General features: G+C 43.4%; 1 protein-coding gene, 1 long non-coding RNA gene and 1 pseudogene across 6 annotated transcripts in view; 1 reads left to right on the top strand and 2 right to left on the bottom strand.

Annotated features, from left to right (window-relative positions):
• Positions 1 to 10,861, top strand: part of Mnd1 (meiotic nuclear divisions 1) — a 62,602-nt gene extending 51,741 nt beyond the window's left edge. For 3 of the 5 annotated variants that reach the window (XM_063281594.1, XM_063281592.1, XM_063281593.1), the window contains 2 exons: positions 5,940 to 5,984; positions 10,597 to 10,844. In XM_063281594.1, coding sequence (XP_063137664.1) covers positions 5,940 to 5,984; positions 10,597 to 10,703 — 152 coding nt within the window. In that variant the 3' untranslated portion in view covers positions 10,704 to 10,844. Of the gene's footprint in view, positions 1 to 2,905; positions 3,015 to 5,939; positions 5,985 to 10,596 lie in introns of those variants that run through there. The other 2 variants (NM_001398663.1, XM_063281595.1) reach the window with 2 other exon arrangements.
• Positions 10,862 to 14,178: 3,317 nt separating this feature from the next.
• Positions 14,179 to 16,567, bottom strand: LOC103691596 (peflin pseudogene; annotated as a pseudogene).
• A 4,252-nt stretch (positions 16,568 to 20,819) lies between these two features.
• Positions 20,820 to 23,583, bottom strand: part of LOC134485933 (uncharacterized) — a 31,662-nt gene continuing 28,898 nt past the window's right edge. The window contains exon 3 of the long non-coding RNA XR_010064351.1: positions 20,820 to 21,927. This is a non-coding gene — a long non-coding RNA (uncharacterized LOC134485933). The remainder of the gene's footprint in view (positions 21,928 to 23,583) is intronic.

Below are 23,583 nucleotides of genomic sequence, written 5' to 3'. Positions count from 1 at the left end.
AGCTGGCTGTCACTGTTGCCCTGGGAGCAGCACTTCTTTTCTTCACGTCCCATTCCTCTCTCTGGTTAGGAGTTGTAGGTGTTAGTGTTCACCCTCCTTGTGAAGATTTAGTATTTGTCACTTTGTGATTTTCATGGTACTGTACCAGGTGTTTCCTTGGGCAGGTGACCCTGGCCACTATCACTTCTAAACATCACTTACTCACCATGACACTCAAGATTGAAAGCAGCCACCTACTGCCAGCTAACTTGGCATGTCCCAAAACAAGCTCAGGAGTACTTACAAAGATCTAAAATCACCTAGCAAATATGGTTGCTTAGAATGCAGGCTATCTCCAGTTATGCAGACTAGAAAAGTGTGGTGCAGACTGGACGGAATAGGGTGTCAGTCAGAACAGAGTAATGAACGGGAGGTAGAACCCACAGGGCAGAACATTACAGTGGTCACATTTCTTGACAGGAGAACTATCTCTGACATGACAGTTACACTGGATTGGATTAATAGCTGATTGCCTTTTGCCAAGGAAGAGATTAGTGTATTTGAAGACAGCAGAGAGAAAAGTTAGATATTAAACTGGTGACACAAGTTAGATACTAAAAAGTTAGATACTAAACTGAGCACAGCTTAGCTTCACGTGTGTGTAACTGGATGCAGAAAGGAGCACAGTGCTTGCCGGACCAGGAAAGTATCTATAAAAATAAGCAGTTGTTTTAAATGTTTCTGAAGCAGACTGTACCCTGGCCATCGCCCAGCCTCCTACGCCATGCAGTGTATGCAGTAAACCATCCATGCATTTATTCAGTGGAAACTGCAGTTTCCACAGATGTAAGAAACAGAGTTGTTAGCAGCAGATGTCAGGACTCTCCTCATCATTCAACTTGAATAACTTTACTTGACGCTAACTTCTAACCCCAAATATTAATGTGCTTTTTTATAATGAAGATTTTTGTAGGATTTCAGCTATCAAGTTAGTCAGAAAGAATTGGATTAAAGGATTATTAGAAATTGATTTTAATAGGATTTAGCTCTTACCAGCCAGCACAGCTCACACACCCACATTACAACAATCAGGCTTATCCAAACTGTTCTCCACGCATGTGGGACGGGCTTTCCTGGTGATAGTTCATGTAGACGTGGCTAGTGCTAATTTCTTTCCAAACAATGCCTGCCGGAAGTATTTGAAGTTCATCCTTCCAGTGGAATAATTGATATCATTCACAAGTTTAATTGTGAGTAACCAGGAAATCGAGAAGTTAGAGCAACAGTTTTATTTTCAAAAGATAATACCGGGGTTGGAGATTTAGCTCAGTGGTAGAGCCCTTACCTAGGAAGCGCAAGGCCCTGGGTTCGGTCCCCAGCTCCGGAAAAAAAAGAACCAAAAAAAAAAAAAAAAAAGATAATCTCATTTTAGCCACCTTAGTCATTATTTGAATAAGACTAAGTAAAACTAGATTTCCACAAAAATACTTGAAAGTACGCCAGATGTGGTGGCTTACGTGCCTACAGTCCCAGCTGTCTGGGAGGCTGAGGCATAAAGATCAGAAGTTCGAGGCCAACCTGGGCAACTTAGTGCTGCTTTGTTTCCTGAGCTCTGGATATGTGCTGCCTCCCCCTAGCTGCCATGGTGTAAGTGTGTGTGCCACCGCTGCCTGGCTGCCATGATATATTTTTAAATGCTCAGTTTTGTATTAAATAGTATAGGGCATGCAAAGAAAGAAGAGAATATACCTCACAAGCTACAAGATAGAGGCTGCTCTGAGGAAGCAGTGTTAAGCTCAGCAGACAAGTTTAGCGAGCTGTTCTAAACACATTCACCAAAGAAGACCTGTCTATAAAGATTAAGGAGGGCCTACGTAGAGCACATGGTACTAGTAAAGAAGTAGAGACCGTACTGCAAGCTTGACCAAGTAGAAATTCTGGAATTTAGAACTGCAATAACTGAGATGAGGTCAGACTGCATACAATGTGGTTTGAGCCAACTGGGAAAGCGTCAACAGAATGAAAAATGGCACAGTAGAAATGTTCTGGTCTTAGGACGAGGAAGAACCCAGTAAGGAGGGAACATTTCCAGATTCTGAGACCTGTGACATCATGATCAAATTGTTCTAATTAAGGGCAGTTTTGAAAGTAGTAAGCAAGAAAGAAGTCATCACAGTCAGAGATCTTCACTGAAATTAGCCACTTATTTCTAAGAAAACCCAGAGTTCAAAAACACTGTGGGGAGGATGTATTCAGAATACTGAAGGAAAGCTGTCAATCAGGGCTTGTATTTCCAGAAACAGTTCCTTCAGAGATATCAGAGATAACAAGAAATATATCTTAGTGAGCACTGAACCCTTCAGAAGTAGGAAGGGAGTTCTTCAAATGAGGTAAAGTAACATTGACACCTAGGTTGGTCACTATGAAGAAGTAAATCACAGCGAAGGCTACTGGTTAAGTAAATAGACAATTTACCTATATCTCATGTATTTACTTTTAATCTGATTTAGGAGACGGCTGTGCTGTGTAAAGCAGTCATGCTGGTGAAGTAATCATATAGTGTATAAAGTACAGACAATGGCCATCACAGCATAACTGTGACAGTGGTGTCATAAGGCAGGGAAGCTTGGGATGAAAATAAAGTTGATATGTACCTGAACTAGAACACTATAAATTCAGACATTAGTGCCAACCCTTAGGATAGTCACCAAAAGATAAATCCAAACATTAGTGGTATTCCTTAGGATAATACCAAAATACCAAAAGATATCAAAAACAGCCCCAAAGTACATGGTACAAAAAAAAAAAAAAAAAACAAAACAGCAGAGGAAACTAGAGGTTAAATTTCTTCTGTATAATATTTTCTGGCAAGCAAAAGCCATGAGTTTCTCCTTTTTTCTTTTTATTTATTTAATTTCTAAGACAGGGTTTTCCTGTGCACCCGTGACTGCCTGGAACTCACTCTGTAGACAGGGCTAGTCTTGAACTCAGATTCGCCTGCCGCTGCTTCCAGAGTGCTGGGATACAGGTGTGTGCCACCACTCAGTTACCCTGAGTTTTATTTTCAGTTTTTTGTGTTGTTTTGTTTGTTTTGTGTGTGTGTGTGTGTGTGTGTGTGTGTGTGTGTGTGTGTGTGTGTGTGTTTTACATTATTTTAGAGTGTATAAATTTGAGGAAGAAAGGGAGAGAGACAGAAAAACTTTAATTCCACTTCATACAAACATTAGTTTTGGAAAAATTGAAGGACAAAAGGGACATCTGACATAGTGCGTTAGTTTCTTTCTGTTGCTATGAGAAACGCCCAACCAAACAACTTCTGGATGAAAGGGTTTCCTTTGACTTGTGGTTCTGGAGGGTGAGTCCACAGTGGTGACTGAGGCGTGGACAAGGAGCTGGCCCAGCACAGTTAAAACTACAGACAGGAAACAAAGCATTGGACTGAAGTGAGCATGGATGTAAACTCCAAAGCCCACCCAGTGCCGTGCTTCCTCCGGCAAGGCTCTGTCTTCTTCTAAAGGTCCTGTGACCTCCTCCAACAGTGCACCAACCGGACACTGGGTGTTCAACTCTGAGGGAATACGAGGGCATTTCTCATTTAAACCATCATATGTGGGAATGGCAGAATGTCATGGAAATGGCATCTAATTACACTAAGTGAAAATGGCTTGTTTTCCAGTGACAAGACTGAGAAGGCCAAAATGGAAGGAAATAAGTCAACTAATTATATACCACCTAGAAGAGACTCCTATTTAAAGACAAAAATATGTTGAGAGTAGAAGGCTGGAGGAAGACTCACAAGCAGTAATTGAAAGGGGTCAGAGCAGCTGAACCAAGAGCAGAGAAACAGACTTTGAGGCAAGATGTGGCTACTGTGGAGAGTGCAGCTTATGATGATGACGGATCGGAACGTGCAAGTTACATATGCACGCACACGTGACGGCTTTAGAGAGGAATGTGCCCACGAGCTCCGGAATTTGATGCTGGTTCCCAGCCAGGGGTTGCTGCAGCCTTGTAGAGGACGTTTGCTCAGGAGGCAGGTTTTGAGAGTTTGAAGCTTTTTATCTGTTTGATCTTTGCCTCCTGCTTGTGTTTGAAGATGTGAGCTCTAGGCTCCCCATTGCTGTCTCCATGCCTCCTCCATGCCTGCTGCTTGCTGCCATGACTCCCAACTGAGATGGAGCTCTAACCCAAAATAGAGTCATTTCTTCATAGGGTGCCTTTGGTCCTGGTGTTTATCATAGCAACAGAAAAGTAATTAATATATGCAGATATAACATGAATTATAAAATATATGGGGCGAAAGCCTCAAGAAGTAATGGGGCAGATCAATAATTCAACAGTGATAGCTGAAAGCTCTAGGACTTGAATACTGAGCAGACAGTTGAACGAGGAATGCTCACCCAAATACAAGAGGATACATGTTTCCTTCACATGGAGTCTCCCCACAAGGGAGAGCCACAGATGGAGAGCGAATGGGTGATTGATGGGGCAGAGCATGGGGGATGCTGTCTGCTTTGTGCACTCGGTTCCCTACTGTTGATAAGATGGTCTGTGATTAAGATAGTGGTGGTGATTTACAGCCCACTGATTTGATAGGGTGAAATCTGTCATATAAAACTTACGTTATTTTCAATAAGAAAATAAAGATCAGAGCTGGAGAGATGGCTCAGAGTTAAGTTCTTCCAGGAGACCTAGGTTCAATTCCCAGCACCCATGTGGCAGCTCACAACTGTCTAACTCTAGTTGCAGGGACTCTGACGGCCTCACACATATATACAGGCAGGCAGAACACCAACGCACATAAAATAAAAACAGATAACTTATTAAAGAAATAAAGGTCAGCAGGATGTGGTGGTGCATGCCTTTAATCCCCGTACTCAGGAGGCAGAGGCAGGCAGATCTCTGTGAGAAAGTGGGTTTCAGGATATTGAGGACTGGTATACAGGGAAATCCTGTTTCAAAAAACCAACCAGCCAAGCAATAAACATAAAGTCCTCCTCATAAGTTTATGCCTACTTGGTCATGGCATTGTTATGTCCTGTTGAAGGTGACTTGGAGACACTTTACAGATGTGTTTAGTAGCAAAATGCATATTCATTACTTTACATTTTTTTGGTTTTGGTTTGGTTTCTTCTGTGTAGTCCATGCTGGCCTCAGACCTGAGATCCTCCTGTCTCAGCCTCGAGCATGAAGTCAAAGGCATAAGATTATATATTCAACATATAAAGTAAAGTAAGCATTTTCTCCTATGGGATTACTTGCTTGCCTCTAAAATGTTTGTTTTGATTTGTTTTGTTTTTGAGCAGAGTCTCTTAGCACTCACTCTGTAGACAAGTCTGGTTGTGAACTTTCTGAGATCCTCCTGCTTCTGTCTTCCAACTGCTGGGATTAAAGCTGTGAAACATCATGCCTGGCTTTGTTTCTAATAATTTTTGAAGTCAGATTTACCATAGTGTAAGAATACATACATTAAAACTCATACCACTAAATTGTTTTTATCATCTGATATGGTAAGCTATTTGAGAATCATCTCTTTTAAACCTGTACGTTAGAGGCTGGCAAGGTATCTTAGAGGATGAAAATGTTTGCCACCAGGTCTGACAACCTCCACAAGTGACCTCTGACCTCCACACCTGTACTGCCTCCACATAAACAAGCAAATAGACAGACGAACAACCCGTGTATAGAATAAGTCTGTACTTTAAAAAAGTCAGTACAGCGCTGATTGAGATTTAGGGAAGGGAAGCTAGCCACACTGTCTTTCTGTTCTTTACTGAGTGTAACTGAATTACCTCAGATTTTCTTGAGCATTTGAGCAGGTTTTTAAGATGTAGAGTTAAAGTACTATTTGAGCTTTTCCCTGGTAATTTCTGATACATGCGTAATTGATGAGACATTGGTTCACATCTGTAGAGGGTTGGAGTAGTTTTCTATGTACAAATGACTGCATTTGTTTTCAGGTCAAGCAAATAAAGTAGCTAAGGAAGCCGCCAATCGATGGACAGGTGAGTAGGACCATGACTACAGCAAAGGCTTCACGAGGGTGCACAAGTCAGTGTCTTCACACGTGGTATGAACCATCTTTATAAAAGTATGTTTCTGTGAGACCAACAGTTGCTCCAAGTTTAACTCTATGACTTTTCCTAAGCTAAGTTCCTGATCACTGAACTTACATATCTAAAGAGGTGAATTGGAGTTCCATGTGGTTTTGCTTTTCTTTGGTACTGGGCATTGACTATGAGGCTTCACACAAGCCAGACGAAACAACAACTCCCCACCTCTTCCCCCCATGATGTGTGTGTGCAGCCTACAGTTTCATGGGTTTGAATTTACCATCCATTTGGGAGTTTCATGGAATCCTGAAGGTTTGCCTTCTTGCAAATAAGAAGAACTAATGTGCTTTGAGGGCTCTTTGCTGCTTTCCTGCTATGAGTGTCTGTGGTGTGTGCTCATCTTCTCTCTGTGGAAATCCTCAAAGTAGATGTGATCATTGCTCCTCAGTGTGAAGAAGCAGTCAAGGCCCTAAGGAGTCCAAAGCCTCAATGTATTGGACCCTGGGAATTAGACAGCCTGCCTTCTTTTTCTGATCTACACCAAAGATATTCTAAGAACTAGAAGTTAATGGAGCACTGTGACACCAGGTGTGGGCATCACCTGCCCACAAGCTTAGCAGTTGGGAGACTGAGGCAGGAAGACCCTGAATTTAAGGTCAGCCTGGACTACATAGTGGGATTCCATTCTGCATCAAGTCTACTCTCCCACTAATGCATTCTGTGTGTCCTAAACTTTAGGAGAAAGTAATGATAGTTATGGTTTATACACAAGTATGACTAATAATATTAAACCTGCCAGAAAGTACCACTGATGTTTCCCACTATTTGATAATAAAATGGTGGTGACTGAGTTTCTCCACCTGGTGACAGTCTAATGCTGCCCACCTACTAGTTCTTATCACTGTGCTCCCACGGGAGGGTGTGTTTGGGCTCGGGCAGAGACTAGAAGATCTTACAGGGCTGTTGAATGTCAGGTTAGGCCCGGAGAGATGGTATGTGTGCCAGGTTTCCTGTCGCTGGTTCAGGCTGTGTTTTTCAGAACTTTTGAACCTTATTTCCCCTAATTCAGTGTATAATAAAATAAATAGAAAATAATAATGGCTTCTCTTGGCTTCCCAATTATCTGTCTGTCTGTCTTCCTGTATAGTTAGCTGCAAACAAATCAAAACAAAATAATAACAATACCCTGAGAGTTTGAAAGGTGGTAGAAGGAATGTTTTGGGTTTTGTTGGTTTCGAGATAGGGTTTCTCTGTATGCAGCTCGGGCTGTCCTGTTAACTCTGTAAACCAGGCTGGCTTTGAACTCAGAGATCTGCCTTCCTCTGCCTCCTGAGGACTGGAAGGGATGTTCCTATGATAACAGAATTAGCTGTTCAGAACTGTATTTCCCGTGCTCTAGATGTGACTTAGTTGGCAGGCTACTCAGCATGCACAAAGCTGAGCTGGATCTCAGCTCCAAATAAGACTCCACGCTCAGCCCTCTGGAGGTAGAGGAAGGCAGGTCAGAAATCATGACATCTCACACTATGTGCTCTGTCTCATGCTAGCCTGGGCTAGTGACCCTGTTTCATTCCCACTGAAGGCCGCAGCTTACTCATTTACATAGACAGGTGCTAGGAAAAGATGAAGACAAAAGAAAAACCTCCCTGATTTCAAAGTTGTTCTTACAGCAAAGATTATACTACGTATCAGTTAAAGCCTGCCTTCTTTTTCTCCTACAGAATTCTTGAAATATATCTAGAACTAAAACCCTCCAGCCTAGAGAGATGGTTCAGTTGATAAGAGCTCTCACTGCTCTTGCAAAGGACCCAATTTGAGTTCTCATCACCTACTTGGAAGCTCATAAGCCCCTGTTTCACCCCAGTTCTAAAGTATCCTACACACTGCCCTGGCCTCCAAAGGCTCCTGAGGGGGTATAAATAAACTCATGCAAACATGGACATACACACTTCAGACTTAGTCAGCGTTCTATTGCTGTGAAGAGACACCATAACCAAGGCAACTCTTATAAAGGACATTTACTTGGAGCTGGCTTAGAGTTTCAGAGGTTTAGTCCATTGTTATGGCGGGAAGCATGGTGTCATACAGGCATACATAGTGCTGGAGGAACTGAGAGTTCCACATGTCCATCTACAGGCAACAGACTTTTTACCACATTGGGCATAGCCTGAGTATATAAGAGCTCAAAGCCCACCCCCACAGTGACACACTTCCTCCAATAAAGCCACACCCACTCCAACAAGGCTACACCTCTTAAAAGTGCTAATCCCTATGGGCCAAGAATTCAAACACATGAGTCAATGGGGACCATTCCTATTCAAACCACCACAATATAATAAATACATATTGTTTTATTTTGTCTGTTTGAGCTTCTCTGTGTAGTCCTGGCTGTACTCTGTAGACCAGGCAGGCCTTGAACTTAGAGATCCACCTTCCACTGTCTTCCCAGTGCTGGGATTAAAGGTGTGTACCACCAATAGATTTTTTAAGAATACAATATATTCTGACTATGGTTCCCTCCCAACTCCTCCCAGAATCCTTCCTACTTTCCCACCACCCAAATGCACACCCTTTCTTTTTCTCTCCCATTAGAATACATAGAGACATCTAAGAAAAGTCTGATAAAATAAAAACAAACTAGAAGCAGACAAAACAAATGAAAGAGAAAGAGAAAGCCCAAGCACAGCCATAGACACACTTGCACACACAGATCCCATGAAAACAGACACATCAAAACATGTAATATTTTTAAAAGAATATTGTCTAAGAATTTAGTGTTTTAGTTTAGAGAATGAAAGATAACCCAGGGTCTTTTTTTTTTTTTTTTTGGTTCTTTTTTTCGGAGCTGGAGACCAAACCCAGGGCCTTGCGCTTCCTAGGCAAGCGCTCTACCACTGAGCTAAATCCCCAACCCCCCCAGGGTCTTAAATATAGATGAACTGTTCAACCTTGCCAAAGTTTTGTTGATACTTTACATCTTACTTAACAAATTACATCATAATAAATTCAGTATAGAGACTTTGTTTTCTGTGCTAGGAATCCAAAGGCATCTTAGTGCATGAAGTGAATTGAGTTCACTGCAAAAAACCTTGTTAGCTTTCTATAACACATTCTTATAAAAACAGTGGCATTTTGTTAGCACTGTTGATTCTTTAGAGAATTACACACACAACAACACAAACATATAAATAACCAGACCCAAAGATGCTACAGTTCAGTGCCTTTCTATCCAGCTAGGGTACAGCACTCTTTTTCCCATGTCAGGTGGTAGTATTTACTCTAGAAAGAAAATTGAATTCCAAATTTATATTTATTTAATACTTAGAAACAAGTCCATGGAAATAGTTTATTAAAGGAGACTCCAGTTCCACGCATTGACTTTCAGGATAGCAGATTAGATACTACAGAGTAGTTTTAGCAACAGAAGTGACTTCTCACCAGTCTGAAGGCTTGGGTCCTGTTTCCTTTGAGGCCGCTCTGCCTTGCCCATGGCTGCCTTCTCCTAAGTCTTCCCATCCTCTTCCCTCTGCTAACTGATGATCCATCTCTCTTTGTGTCTCAATTATAAAGACACCAATCAGGTTTTGCTAGGGTCTACCTTAATGACTCCCATTTTAAGTTAATCAACTTTTTTCAAAGGTTTTTCCTCTAGAACATTGTAAGCTGTGTGGTTGGTGGCTAGAAGGAAGAATGACATGATATGGCCACAGCACTTAGGAAGGTTTTGCTTTAATCTTTTATTGATTTTTACTAGTAATACACTATACTCTGACAGACTTGGAAAACCTGTGCCATTGTTCTTGTGTTTGTGGAAAGCATTTTAATTAGACATTATGTAATATATGAGAACTGTGTAGATTGAGAGTTGGGGAAGACTGTTGTTCTTACTCCTCAGGGCAGCTGCCTTTGCACATTGGCACTGGCTGCGTCCCTTGCATCAGTGATGCCTTAGGAGCAGGTATCGACATCCCTTTTGGGTGAAGACTCTTATCTCGAAATCTTTTTATACACTCTGGGGTTTCCCCTTTGGGGTAAATTCCTTTAACTAGGTGCAACCGTTTTTTCAGTAGTACAGTACAAATCCCTGTAAGGATGCTGAGGACACATCTGCTTCTGTGTTATTTTAAGAGGCGAACCCTTTCCACTCCTCTCGCCTGGTCCCTCAGGCTGGCCTGCTTATCTGGAAGCCATTACTCCGACTGGAAGGACAGGAGTCTGGAGAGAAAGTGCTTCCTCTGAGAGCAGGAGCAGCTGGACGTGCTGAGGGAGTGGAGCAGTTTCACATTTCTGTAAGACAGTGGGCCATGGGCTTGCTCTTTCCAGTGGAAAGGCACCAAGCACGAGAGCAAAGCAGTCTCCATGTCTGAGGAATTATAATTCTAATTGGAGAATCTCAGAATGTGGGGGACGGCCGGAAGCTGCCCTGTTCTCCGTCATTCTAAGGAGCAGACCACTTCTCATTTGCATGTATCTCAGAGTAATGAAAGCTCAGCATGGACACAGATCGTTAGATTAGGATGTTTTATGATTATGGTGTTAAAAACAGTTTTTATTTTTTTTTTAGATAACATATTTGCAATAAAATCCTGGGCCAAAAGAAAATATGGGTTTGAAGAAACTAAAATTGATAAAAACTTTGGAATTCCAGAAGACTTTGACTACGTAGACTAAAGTGTTCGGTGCTGAACAAGGATCTGTGGGCTTGTAAATATGTCAAGCTTTAAACCTTTAACTGATGTTACCCAATTATCGTCTAACTGTTAATTGTTTATTTTAATTTTTCAGTTTTTAATAAAGTACACATTAAGGGTGTTCTCCTTTTTCGGTAACTGTCCCACAGTACTCATTGAAGCAGAGTGGAGCAAACAGCTCCCCATCCCAGTCAAGTTGGGAGTGCATGGGATTCTCAAGAACAAAGTCACAACATGGTAGAGTGTCTGTTTCATTCAAATACGAAATACTGAATGCATTTGAGTGCTCTGTCACAAAGACAGACACACACACATACCGGGAGAGAGAAAGACAGACACAGACAGACAGAAATAACCTTTAAACCCAAATCTCAGTACTTTACCTCAGTACTTGGTGGAGCATTTATGACATTCAGTCTGCTGCTACAGCTTTGCAAATGAAACAGCGCATCAACTGTTCTGCCTTCAGTTTAGAATTACAGCTCCTCAGGCACGGAGACTGCTTTGCTCTAGTGCTTCGTGCCTTTCCACTGGGAAGAGCAAGCCCATGGCCCACTGTCTTGGTTTATGTCCTTTCCGAAGACGGAATGTCTGTGTTCTTAGAGCACATGAAACAGTGTGAGTTCCCCCCAGCCTCTGCTAACCTGTTCTTTTAAATAAAACAAGTTCAGCGTAGTCACTTTGCAGACACTATAAATTAAAGACAAAAGCCAGTATGGCAGGGACCACTACGCAGGCTTTAATATCTTCCTTCTGTTACTTGAGCTAACTGCTCCGTTCTGAAATGACCCAAATGGCACCCAGACCGTCTGCTAGTGAATCAGCCTTTGTATCTTCAGGAGTTGCTCTGGGTCTACTTAATCCTTTCCTGGCTGTGGGCAGTGCAGACGGGTCCACCATTGTTTGTTCTTGGGGCCAGTTTATGTTGTTAGGGCCACAGATCTTTTCACTGGATGAAGAATTTGATGTATGAAATAGAAGCACAGAGCTTAGCACGGTCCATCATGCTTTAAGCCATGACACTTGGGATACTGAGGCAGAAGGATTGCTATGAGTTTGAGACTAGCCTGGACTGCAAAAGAAAAGGAAAAAAAATTGAAAAAAAAATACAATACTAAATGTGGAAATTCTTAAGAGTTTTCAGAAGTCACTTATTTATTGCTTGCTCCCCTGTTTAAAGTGTTTCTATATTCAAAACAGCAGCCTTTTCTCATAGTCGCTGAGGTGCCGTTCTGAGAGCAGGTAACTCCAGAGTTGGATCTTCAGGAGGATGGAAAGGAATGAGTGAGGTGGGCAGCATTCATGGACTAATGACATTATGGCACTCCCTTGGCCACTAACGCCCCGGTAAATGGTTAATAGACGACTCTGGAGGGAGAGTGCACTGATATGCAGTGTTCATGTGTTAGAAATATGCCTGGCGTGGTGGTTCACACTGCCAAGGTGATGATAGTGCACAGAGGAGGAGGGTCTACCTAGGCAGGCCAAGCTCTTGCAGTGTTCTTGTCATTTCCGGAGGTTTTGAGAACTTGATTAACGGGGGCAGGCAGGACATGCATAGGCGTACACAGTAGAGACCAAGGGTGCTCAGAGGAACAGCTCTCACCTATTTGCCCTGTTGAGTCAGTCTTCTTGTTTCTTTCCTGCCTTCTATTTCCTGACACCAAAGAGCCTCCATCCAGGTAACTCCCCTGTGTCTGTTTCCCATCTTGCCCCAAGACTGCGAGGTTAGAGCCACACACCACTGTGCTAGCTTTTCTGGTTTTGTTTTGTTTTTTGTTTGTTCTGTTTCGTTTGCTTTGTTTTTTAAATGTGGATTCTGGGGATTGAACTCAGGCTTATGGAGCGAGTGTTGTACCTGCTAAGCCATCCCACCAGCCATTTCGGAGAACAGGTTCTCACATAGCCCAGCTGGCCTCAATTTATGTAGCTGAGGGTAACCTTGAACTCTTGGTCCTCTTCTTCAGCCTCATAAATGTTGAGATTACAGGCAGGTGCCTCATTCTGGCTCATGTGATGTTTCCACCCTCAGGTGCGGAGATAAAAATAATCGAAAGAGCAGCAGTGATAACAGAATGTAGGGAAATAACTAGGAGATGACCAGTCCTTAGTTTCACTACCCCTCGTGAACACAGTAAAGACTCTCATAGATTTCTTACCTGATCTTCATGATGGCTGTTTAAAAACCAGAACTCTGTGAGAACATGTGACTAGTCTGTTAATCTGTGAGAATGCCTTAGGTTTCACTGCTGTATAGAACTGGAAACACTGATAAGACTGGGCCATTGGTCCAGGGACGCTCCAGGTAATTTGATAGTTTTAGGCTACTTTCCTGTCAAGCTGAAGATGTATGAGGTTCAACTTGAGTTGGCCTGGGATCATGTTACAAGTGACCTAGGACCTAGCTCAACTGAGTAAATCACGCAGCCCTGGGGATCCCGGTATCTTCTGCAAGTCCTGAAGATACTGGGGAGCTGATATCCACCTACCCAGTGTCCTCCACACGTCATCTTGTCCGTCTCTCAAATAGTATCTGCTCCAGGAGTGAGAGCTTGCCTCTGATATTCACTATGTGACTGGCAGTGTGTACGTTCTTGGTCTGCCTTGGGTGGATGCTGCTGCCCTTACATTTAGCATATATATCTTTAGGAAACTAGAGAATAAATCCGACTGGCAGGCCCAGCAGAGGCACAAGTGCTGCTTAGCACAGTGGTAGGAGCCGTGGCTGAGGCAGGTGTCTAACGTGAGCTGAGACCATCGAAGTCTAACAAATGATAGAGCCTTGTCTCCCAATGAGGGGCTCTCTTCAGAGGGCAACTTCCTAGATGTTTCTCTGCCAGGAGGAGCTGATCCTCTTAGTGGATTATGCATTACCCAAGCCTGGCTTCCAAGCAAATGAGGAAGATGTAACAAGAGGTTAGGTCAGGTGCCAGACTTTTCTGGGGTACTGGAGGTTGAATTTCAGGGTGAACGTAAGTGGGTAAACTATCACCATGAAAGATAAATTCAAAGTTACGCATACAACTTTTTTTTATTGTCTTTTGTATTTTTTGAGTTACAAGTAAGAATGTGAAATGGGAGATTATGAGTAGATTATAAAGCCAAAAATATTTGCTTTTTGACCTTTTACAGAAAAAGGTTGCTTATTTCCAAAAAAGCCAAACTTTGGCAGCAAGTAGACTAGATGTGATCTACAAAAATGGATTTAATGTACCCAACCATAGAGCGTGCACGTTTGTGTGTGTGTGTGTGTGTGTGTGTGTGTGTGTGCGCGCGCGCGTGTGTGCGCGCGTGTGTAAAGAAGAGAAGTAAATACCAAGTACATTTCTCTGTTCCTATCTCCCTGTATGCCTTGATTTTTTAAGGCAGGATCTCTTCACTGAATTTGGAGCTTACTACTCAGCTATTGGCTGGCCAGTGACTCCCCACCCCCACCCAAGCCCTGCCCACCGGGGTTTGCCTCACAGTGCTGAGGTTGCAGATGCATGCTGGGGATTTGAACTTAAGTCCTCAAGCACGCAGAGCAAGTACTCTAACACGGACCACGCCCTCAGACCCTATTTTAAGTTTATTTTTATTTTATTTAATTTTTTTCATGGTGGGAAACATGGGACTGTGGAGTCTTTCTTTTATTGACGCTTACAGTTTGGCCCCAGATGGGAAAGAAAAAAAAAGCAAATTACAAACAATGTTGGCAGTAGGATGTCCCTGGGGAGGGAAGCTGAGTGGAATGTGGCAAGCCAGCGAGGGGTCTGAGTTTTGGAGGCCATGAGCCTCATCAGATATGGCCGAGATGGCAGAATGCCCAAGCTTCTTGTGTAGGCATAGCCTCAAGAAAATTAATGTTAAGATACAAGAATTGAGGGAGCCGAGGAATCCCAGGCTCTGGTCCCAGAAAATCTCCCTCCCGCTCAGTCTGACTCCACGGTGCAGAAACTGGGCTCTTCTGGCCTGGTGGTCTCCGTCAGGGATGACAGGTAGGCCAGCCAATGAGCACTTAGCACTGGCATCAGGGAGAAGAGGGGAAAAGCCAGAGGCCAGGACAGCTGACCAGACACTTAACTCCATTGTTACTATAGGGCCCCTACTCCAGGGCCGGGCCACTCCACAGCCCAGGATAGCCAACCTCTGTACTTTCTAGCTCAGGCTAGGAAACACTATCTGCTAGGAGAGGAGGAAAGGAGAGGCCCACATCCCCTGGTGTGCGCCAAGCCCTTTAGGTAGGCTGGATCATAGCATCCTTGAAGCTGTCATGGCGACAAAGTCCTCAGAGCTGAGCCGGATGTTGCCCTGTACAGTGGTATCCTCGCGGAAGGCCTCAGTCAACACCTGCAGCTGGGCACACACCTTGATGAAGCAGTCCAGCTGCATGGTGGGAATGGCAGAGCGCGTGCAGTATTGGGAAACCGGGAGCTGTGTGAACTGAGGGCTCAGGTTGTAGCCCATCTGGGACAGCGCTTACTGCAGCTCTGTGGAGCGAATGGATCCCGAGTGGTCCCGGTCACACTGCTCAAAGAGGCTCCTCCACGGCTGGAGGGATTTCCGTAAGGCTGAGAAGATGTCGGCATCAATGCGGCCAGCCTCGGTCTTGTCAAAACACGTTTATCCTCATGAGGCCTGTCTCGTCATTGCATGAGGACCAGTTGGAGTTGACCAGGGCCAGCTTCAGCTCCTTGAGGGAGATATAGCCACTGCCATTGGCATCCACCGACTGGAACCAGGAGTCGGCCTCAGGATCCACATTGGGGGGTTGGTGGGGACACCCCGGTCCATAAGGTCCAGGCTGCTGGGTACCATAGGGACTTGGAGGTAGCTGACCATTGGGACCTCCTGGTGGTCCACCGCCATATGGTCCGCCTGGAGTTCCAGAAGGGATTCCTCCAACACGGGGCACCCATAGGGTCCTCCAGGGGCAGGAGCTCTGTAACCACCACTAGGGGGGAATCCACCTCCATACTGGCCCACCATGGGGAAGTCCAGGATAGGAGCCCCCTGGGGTGGTCCAGGTACCTGTCCTGCAGCTCCTGGACAACTCTACGTGTCTGGATAGCTAGGCATGGTGGTTATGACATCACACAATTCCTATTTTAAGTTTAAATCAGTTACTAGCATATTCAGGCTACATGGTGACTCATTAGAATGGAGACTTTTCAGCTTCTTTTGGAAACTGGATGATTTAATAATACTACTGGCAATAAACCAGGGGAGGAGAATGGAACCCACTCTAAGAAAGTTTATTCCCCAGAGGAGCACCACCGTGCAGCCCCCACCCCGATCACAGTTCATTCTTCCCTAAGTCCAAAGTTGACAAACTGCCTTAAAATTGAACATTAGTTTCAGTCCAGAAAACTTCTTGACATTTGCATTAAATTTGTAAATTAACTCAGAAACAGAGCAATTTATCTAAGAAAAAAAGGATATTTTTGTAGTCAAGTATTCTTCAGTGTTCTTTCAATAATAGTTTTTGTCATTTTTCCATGTATTTTTATGGTCCTTAAGTATATTTGGGATTTTTTTTGTTTGTTTGTTTCCATCTACAAGGTGTTTTCTCTCGCATTTTATCTTTTAGCTGGCATTATTTACATACCTAAAGGTGATTGATTTTACATATTAGTCTAATTTTATTAATTTTGTGGTGGTAAGGATTAAACCTGGGAGAGTTCAAGTGCTGGCACTTATGAGCTCCTCCTCAAGCACCTGTAGGTTTATGCCTGTTGCTCTGCTCTGTTATCTGCATCTCCAAACTCAACCCTCTGGGTAATTTAGAAAGATGATTCAGTTAGCTCATGATGCTAGAGTCTGGGAGACATAGTATCAGCATCTGCTTGCCATTAGTGAGGTGGTCTCTGTCTGTTTGTCCCCTCCCTTCGCCCCCCCCCCCCATTTTTGTTTGTTTTGTTTGGTTTTGGTTTTGGTTTCAAACAGTCTCACTATGTAGCCCTGGCTGTCCTGGAACTCAGTATTTCAACCAGGCTGACCTTGAATGTGCAGAAATCTGCCTGCCTCCACTTCCCAAGTTCTGGGATTTCAGGCATGCACCTCTATGCCCAGCTCCAAGGCAGGACCTTCTTGCTGCATGTAGAGGTGTGAGTTCAGGTGATGGTTTGATGGTATGTTCATTGAACAAAATGTGCTGCTTGCAACCATGCGTTCTTGGCCAGTTTTATAAGTACCAGGTATTTCTTCTGTGGAATGGGCATTAAATCCAAACAAAGTGGTGGGTTACACCCGCAACATCTGTACCATTATTGCCTCTATGGGCATAGCTCGCCTGCTTAGTCAACTCACAAGGTTCAGAGCTGGTTAAGACTGATAATGACTTTTCCCCCCAAGCAGCCTGCATAGCACCTTCTAGTACTATGAAGGCCAGCCGTCAGGGAAGACACTTCCTGGTCAGTGCCAAGTTGCCTTTTTCATGCCTATAACCGTAGACGATCATTCTGTTTGTTTATGTTTTGAGTATTTTTAGACAGAAAGCCCATTGGATTTGTCAAAGGTTTTCCTTCATCTGTGGAAAATGTTATGATCTTCTTAAATCTACTGAGATAAAATGGTATTAATGTTTCTTATTGTATAGCCATTCATATCTCCCTCACGCATGTTCTTATGAAATATTTTTTTATAAATTTAGTACCCATGTTATATTTACTTCCTAAAAGATATTTGGACATTTTATCATTCCATGTGTTCTTGAACCGTTTATGCAATATTGGGAACATTTTGTCCCTGCAATATTCAACTGCAATTCTGAAACAACACAAACATGTTAGGCCATGCCATGTGTATCACTAAAACTGTTTGTCTTCCACGTAAAATGTGAGATATCCACAGGTTAGGCCACAGTTGAATTCACTCACTCGCTCTCTAGTGTGTCTTATGAAGATGTAATGTAAATTTGTTGAGCCAAGTTTGGTGGACATTTGGTTTTCGTCTTATTTCAGACTTATTGAAAGAACATTTCTAAACATATCTCTTGGCACATTTGTGGGAGTTCGGAGAATGAATTCCTTGACCAAAACAAAGTTCCTATTCATGAAGAATTAATCTTCTAAAATGAGTACAAGACAGGCGGACAGAGCTGAGTTTTACAGAAGAGAAGAGGAAGAAGGGCTGTGACTTCAAGGCCTTGAACATCTCCACTGAAAAACAAGTAGTTTATTTCTAAGAAATTTTTGTTTGTTTAAAAGATTTGCTTAAAGTCAGCTGAGACTCCTTTATCAAAACAGAATTGTGGACAATTTTGCATTTAGTTAGGTTTCATTAGTGGAAAAGTAAACATATAATTTTCCACAGTCACCAGGCTGAAGATTGGTGCTCGAGAGTCAAAGCCCCAAGTACTTTCTGAAAACACTCAAATCACCTCTTTCCACCATGGAGACTGCACTTGAGGCAAAGCCTGAGTTACTCTGTAAGCCCCAACTTGGAAGGCATCATGTTTCTCATAACATTTTGAAAAGTAACTATGGGAACTTTTAAGTCATTTAAATCGAGTAGATGTATGTTTTTCGATCCAGCTGTGGTTGTTAGCATGTTTAAGTAACCTGCCTTTTGCGTGCACTTGTTTCCAGTGCGGGATGCTGGGTCAGCTCTGGAGACCCACATCTGACTGGTTTGACCGTGCTCAGTGAGTTTCCATTACAGCTATTTGGTTTAATTCTTAGGTCAACTGGAACAAACTGTTATTCTGCCTTTGCAAATACTTAAATAAAGTCAGTTTGCATCTTCAGGGATTGAAATGGCCCATGTCCATTTTTTTTTTAACAGATAAAAAATAGCACATAAAATAATCGCATTGTTTTCCTTAATGGATCCAGAAGATCCTCCATTTTGGAACTGCCTCAGTATTTCACATGGTATGACTTCTGGGAATACAGTGTCTAGATATCCCAGTGCTTTTGCCTAACTGTGATCAAGTGTCTGAGGAGGTCCTTCAGCTTTTCCAGCAGATGGTCATCAGCAGGGACAGCTATAGTGAGCTGCAGTGTGGACTGCATTATAAGACCATCTTAGCAATAAGACCAGAACCTTAGAGTCAAATATAATCCGAAGAGACAGATGGCTTTTGCTCTGTTCGGCAGAAGCTCCCGAGGCCGTGTTGACTTCTGTCCCTTTCATCCCTGTAGGCCTGGAGCACCTCCCTGATATTTGACATGAAAGGGTTACATGCTGATCTCCAGCCTCGAAGGGCTTCTCACCTCTGCTTGTCAGTAACTGAACTGTAATTTATAAATGGCCTGATTCTGGCAGACTATCAGGCAGCTGTTATGGTTGAGGCAGTTTTCCCCCTCAGTCCTTTCAACTGTGTCGAATGGTTGCCACTCAAGCTTCCTCCTCGTGCAAAATGACACTCCTTGATCTGCCCTATTAGTGTTTTGTGTTCTGCTTTGAGCCCTTCCCACACAGTTGGACTTCCCAATCTTACCACCATCATTTTCACCCCGCTTTTCGTTTTAGACCAAACTCCACTGTTGCTCATGACATACCTGCTGGGTCCTGGAAGGCTTCAATGTCTCCTCCCAGTGTCTGACTCCTGTGTTGTCTGAGTTTTTTCATTGACACGTCTCCACAGAGTTTCATTAAACTTAAATTTTCGAGATAGGAAAAACGTTATCCCTTCTCTTATATCCTATTACCTTAGGATCGGTGAAGTTGTTCAGGGCATTACTTGTACCTGTTACCCACATATGTTTGATGCTTTTATCCACTCTTCAGAATGTTTGACAGTCACTGGCTTGTCTTTGCAAAACTTTGCTCTAGATACTGGTGACAAAAACGTAAATGAGCAGGTTCAAAGGTAGTATGAGGTATGGTGGCAGGACATTAGATCACTCTGTGAACCCAAGATTGTGTTATTTACTGAAAAGCAAACCTGCCTCTAGTTGTGTTCTGGATCAGCCCTTAGCCCATACCTTTATTGGCTGGAATGCAGTCGTGCCCTTAGCACACACCTTTAATCCAAAACAATGAAGGTAAAGTTAGTTTGTAGAAGGAAGCACCCATGTGTGAAAGTGGTATCTAATTGAGTGGCAGACAAAATGATGAATCAGAAAAAGATATGACAGAACAGATACGCCTGACTCTCAGGAGAAGAGAGGATAGAGAGGCAACATAAGAGGGAGCAGTGCAGGGAGGAGATGGTTTTACAGGGAGAGTTTTAAAGAAACAGGTTGAAGAGAGAACAAGCAAGACAGAGGTAGAGACAGAATGAGCCAAAGAATGAGAAGGGGCCAGAAAAGTAGAACAGATTGCCAGAATTAGTTATGAGGCTAAGCAGACCAATTCAGTCAGAGGCCAAGAAGGAAGCCCATTTGACTCAGTCAGCTTGGAGAGGAGTTTGAGCCAGAACAGCTGAGTTGAACCAGCCAGCCAGGGTTCAGAAAGATCTAGGAAGGGTGAGTTTATTCAGCAGTGAGTCTCAAGGGCTGAAAACATCCTAGGAAGGGTGAGCTTATTCAGCATTAAGTCTCAAGGGCTGAAAACATCCTAGGCCTAGTCAGGACTGTAAGGACTCTAGAAGCTTCCAGGACTAGGCCTACCTTAGCAGAAGGAGACAGTAAGCCCCAGAGAGAATAAAAGTCACTGTAACAAAGTATAAAGGGCCTTGGAGGCTCAGTCACCTCTTATCAAGCCTGCTGACCCGAGTGTGTTCCCTAGGATTCCCAGGACACACACACACACACACACACACACACACACACACACACACACACTTTGGCATGTATGTACCCACACATGTGTATACATAAATGTTTTTAAAGTTTGAAGTATAAAGGAAGTCAGGGAGAGCTTGTTACAGCATTGTCGAATGGGAGCAAAACTCACAAAGCTAGACCCGTTAGGGTCTGGATCTATAGCTACAGCACTAACTCTGGACCCCAGTACTTGATACTTATTTAGAAACGCTGTAACCTTTATTTTTACTGCACTTATTTTTAGATATTAACTGTAGGCAAATATAAAATAGTACAGTGTCCTATGGGTTTTTCAAACACTCTTAGTGTTATTTCTCCCTCTTCCTCCTCTTTCTCTCCATGTCCGAATTCCACTCCCAGTTAAACTCCCCATAATCCCAATTTCCCCTTCCTATAACTGCTTTTTCTCTCCATCCCCATAGTCCCTTTCGTCTTTCCTGGTTTCTGTAGTTACTCTATGTGGTACACTCACATCTGAAGATTTGGAGCTAGGATCCCCAGAGGAGAAAGCTTGTGATGTTTTTCTTTCTGAATCTAGATTTCCTCATCCAATGTGATAGTTACTAGGAGCTTTCATGATTTTATTTTTCTTTTAGCTGAATAGTATTTCCTAGTGCCATATTCTCTTTACCGGTTGAAGAACATTAAAGTTGCTTCTATGTCATAGCTGTTGTGAGCACAGCAGCAGTGACCCAGCTGAGCAGGTTTCCATGCAGGTGGATGTTGAGTCCCTTGGGCATATGCCAAGGAGTGGCACAGCTGGGTCATGTGGTAGATTCTGTATAGGTTTTTAAGACGTCTCCACAATCACTTCCAGAGTGTCTCCACAAGTTCGCAATTTCACCAAAGTGAATGTGAGTCCGCCCCCCCCCATCCTCATCAGAACTTATTGTACAAACCACAGTTTTTAAACAAATGTAATAATCATAAGTAGCAAAATAGATACACATAAAGTAAGTTATTATTGCTCAAAATGTCTTCAGGCCATACAGTGTATTTTAATACAGGGAAAACAAATACATGCATAGTTACAGCTACTAGCCTGCCGACAGGAAAAGCTGATAGGGTTACAGGACAGGAGATCCACCTCCACCCGTAGGCACTATTTGAAAGCAGAATTCCAATGCAGAAGTTCTAGTGGTGCTTGCTCCTTCTGATCCAGCTTTCCCATGTCCCCATTCTCTGCAATGCTGGGCAGTTAAGCTAGTCCTGTCTCTTCCCAAGGAACCGGTGATTTACCAGTGTTGCTTCCTGAGCCCTTTGCAGGCACACCTTCTTTTGAAGGTCACCCATTTAGGGTTTACTGCAGTCCAGTATCCTCCGAGGGGCCCTCTGCAGTATGCCTGAAGCTGCTATGTGGCAGGAGTCATCCTTACATTGGCTTTGCCTGTTCCTGTTGGAATGTCTGGTAGCCATTAGATTTCTAGAACCTCATCCTTGCATTGTCTGCGTAGATGGCCTCTGTGGTCTGGAGTCAGATGCCTGGGAGGGTGATCGCTGATATGATTAGAGCTATGGAATAGAGAATTACACATTGAGCGGTTGGAAATGCTCCGCTGCTCTCTGGAACGTGGTCCTCAAGCCTGAAACAAGTGGAGCTGGAGTAGAATAGGGTAGATCTCAGTCCTAGCCCCCAGTATGAGTTTAGGTAAATTACTTAACACCCCCAAGCCTTCACATTCCCCCTTAAAAGGCATGTAAAAATGGTTTCAGAGATGTTGAGAGTGTTTGGAAAGTCAGACAAAATAATGTGGACACTGTTCTCTAGCACAGAGTACGCTCAGCAGAGAGTGGTCATGTTCTGAACACAGCAAATTCTTGCCAGAGGAAAAGGAAATCCCCACCAATAAAAAACACCAGGACCGGAGTGACTGTCATGGCTGCACTGCCCCCTCCATGATAGATGTGCTGGCCCTATCATGGCTGCCCTGTCATAGGAGTGCTTCCCCTGTCAGGACTCTGCTGGCCCTGTCATGGCTGTGCTGCCCTGGAGCCAAGCTCCACTAGGGCTCCCAACACTCTGGCCAACCTCAGCACTCCTTCACTTGGAATTCAGGCCAATAATGGAAGAGGGTTCCAGAAATTGTAGCTTGGAAATTGAAAACAATTTTTCTTATAGAAAAGCATCGTTCTATCTTCATAAAATTCATGAAGTTCATTGTGTTACCTTCATAAAATTACTTATGGGCTCCTTTGGCCGTATCTGGCAATCAAAGCCACCACGTCTAAAATTGTTTCTATGGGAAACTATGTTCCCAGCTTCTAACAACAGACTTAGAAACGAACTATTGGAATGCGTCTTGTTTGGGGACAGTCTGTAGGTCAGCACTGGTAGGTCAGCATTTGTGACTCATTGTCAGTGAAAGAGAAATGGCATTTAGTACACTGTTTCTGACAACTACAGCACATAACAGTTCTTGATGAGGTCATCAAGGGTCTAAAGTTATTTAAAGTAGCAACTATGTAAACCTATCACATTGTGTTGATATCTGGAATCTTATATTCCAGCTATTAGCCCAGCAACTAAGATGCCCTTCCTATGTGCTCGTTGGACATCCTCAGAATTTACTATTTTTAAGGGAGGTGGAGCTTTGTGATTTTGCATGTTCCTCTGTGGTTATATAACTGTGAGCTGAACCCCTGGCCTCCCTCCCCTTGCGAGGCTTCTCTGCCCATGTTTGGTAACTGTTCCACAGCAGAGTCTGAAACTGAATCAAGCCAGCAGAATCCTTATTCGGACGGGCTGAAAGCTGAACAGCTCAAGACCTAAGATTTAAGAATCCTCTGTGTGCGGGCAGGGGCTGTAGCTTAGCAGTGGGATGCTTGGCCAGCGTGTGTGAGGTCCTGGGCTCCATCTCTAGCCCTGCAAGAGGAGAAAAGAATTTCTCCTGTGTGACGAATCTGTGGGTCAGGCTTGCTTTTTAAAGGCAAGGTACTCACAGAATATCACATTATTCTTTGTAATTATAATTACTGTAATTATAATTATTCATTAGCTTCAATAAAGTTGAGAGGAAAGGCTGAAGTGGTTCTCTGAACAGGGCTGACAGCGCTGGGAAAGCTGTCAATCAAGATCCATGTAGAGGCAGTCCGAGGACCTGTCGATTTCCTGATTTAAGATGTACATGTGGGGAGAACAGTGTTCCTCCCGTTCGTTCTTTCATTCAG

The sequence above is a fragment of the Rattus norvegicus genome, chromosome 2 (genome assembly GCF_036323735.1).
Source record: "Rattus norvegicus strain BN/NHsdMcwi chromosome 2, GRCr8, whole genome shotgun sequence".
NCBI classification, from domain to species: Eukaryota; Metazoa; Chordata; class Mammalia; order Rodentia; family Muridae; genus Rattus; species Rattus norvegicus.
This window is presented reverse-complemented; position numbering and strand designations above follow the sequence as displayed.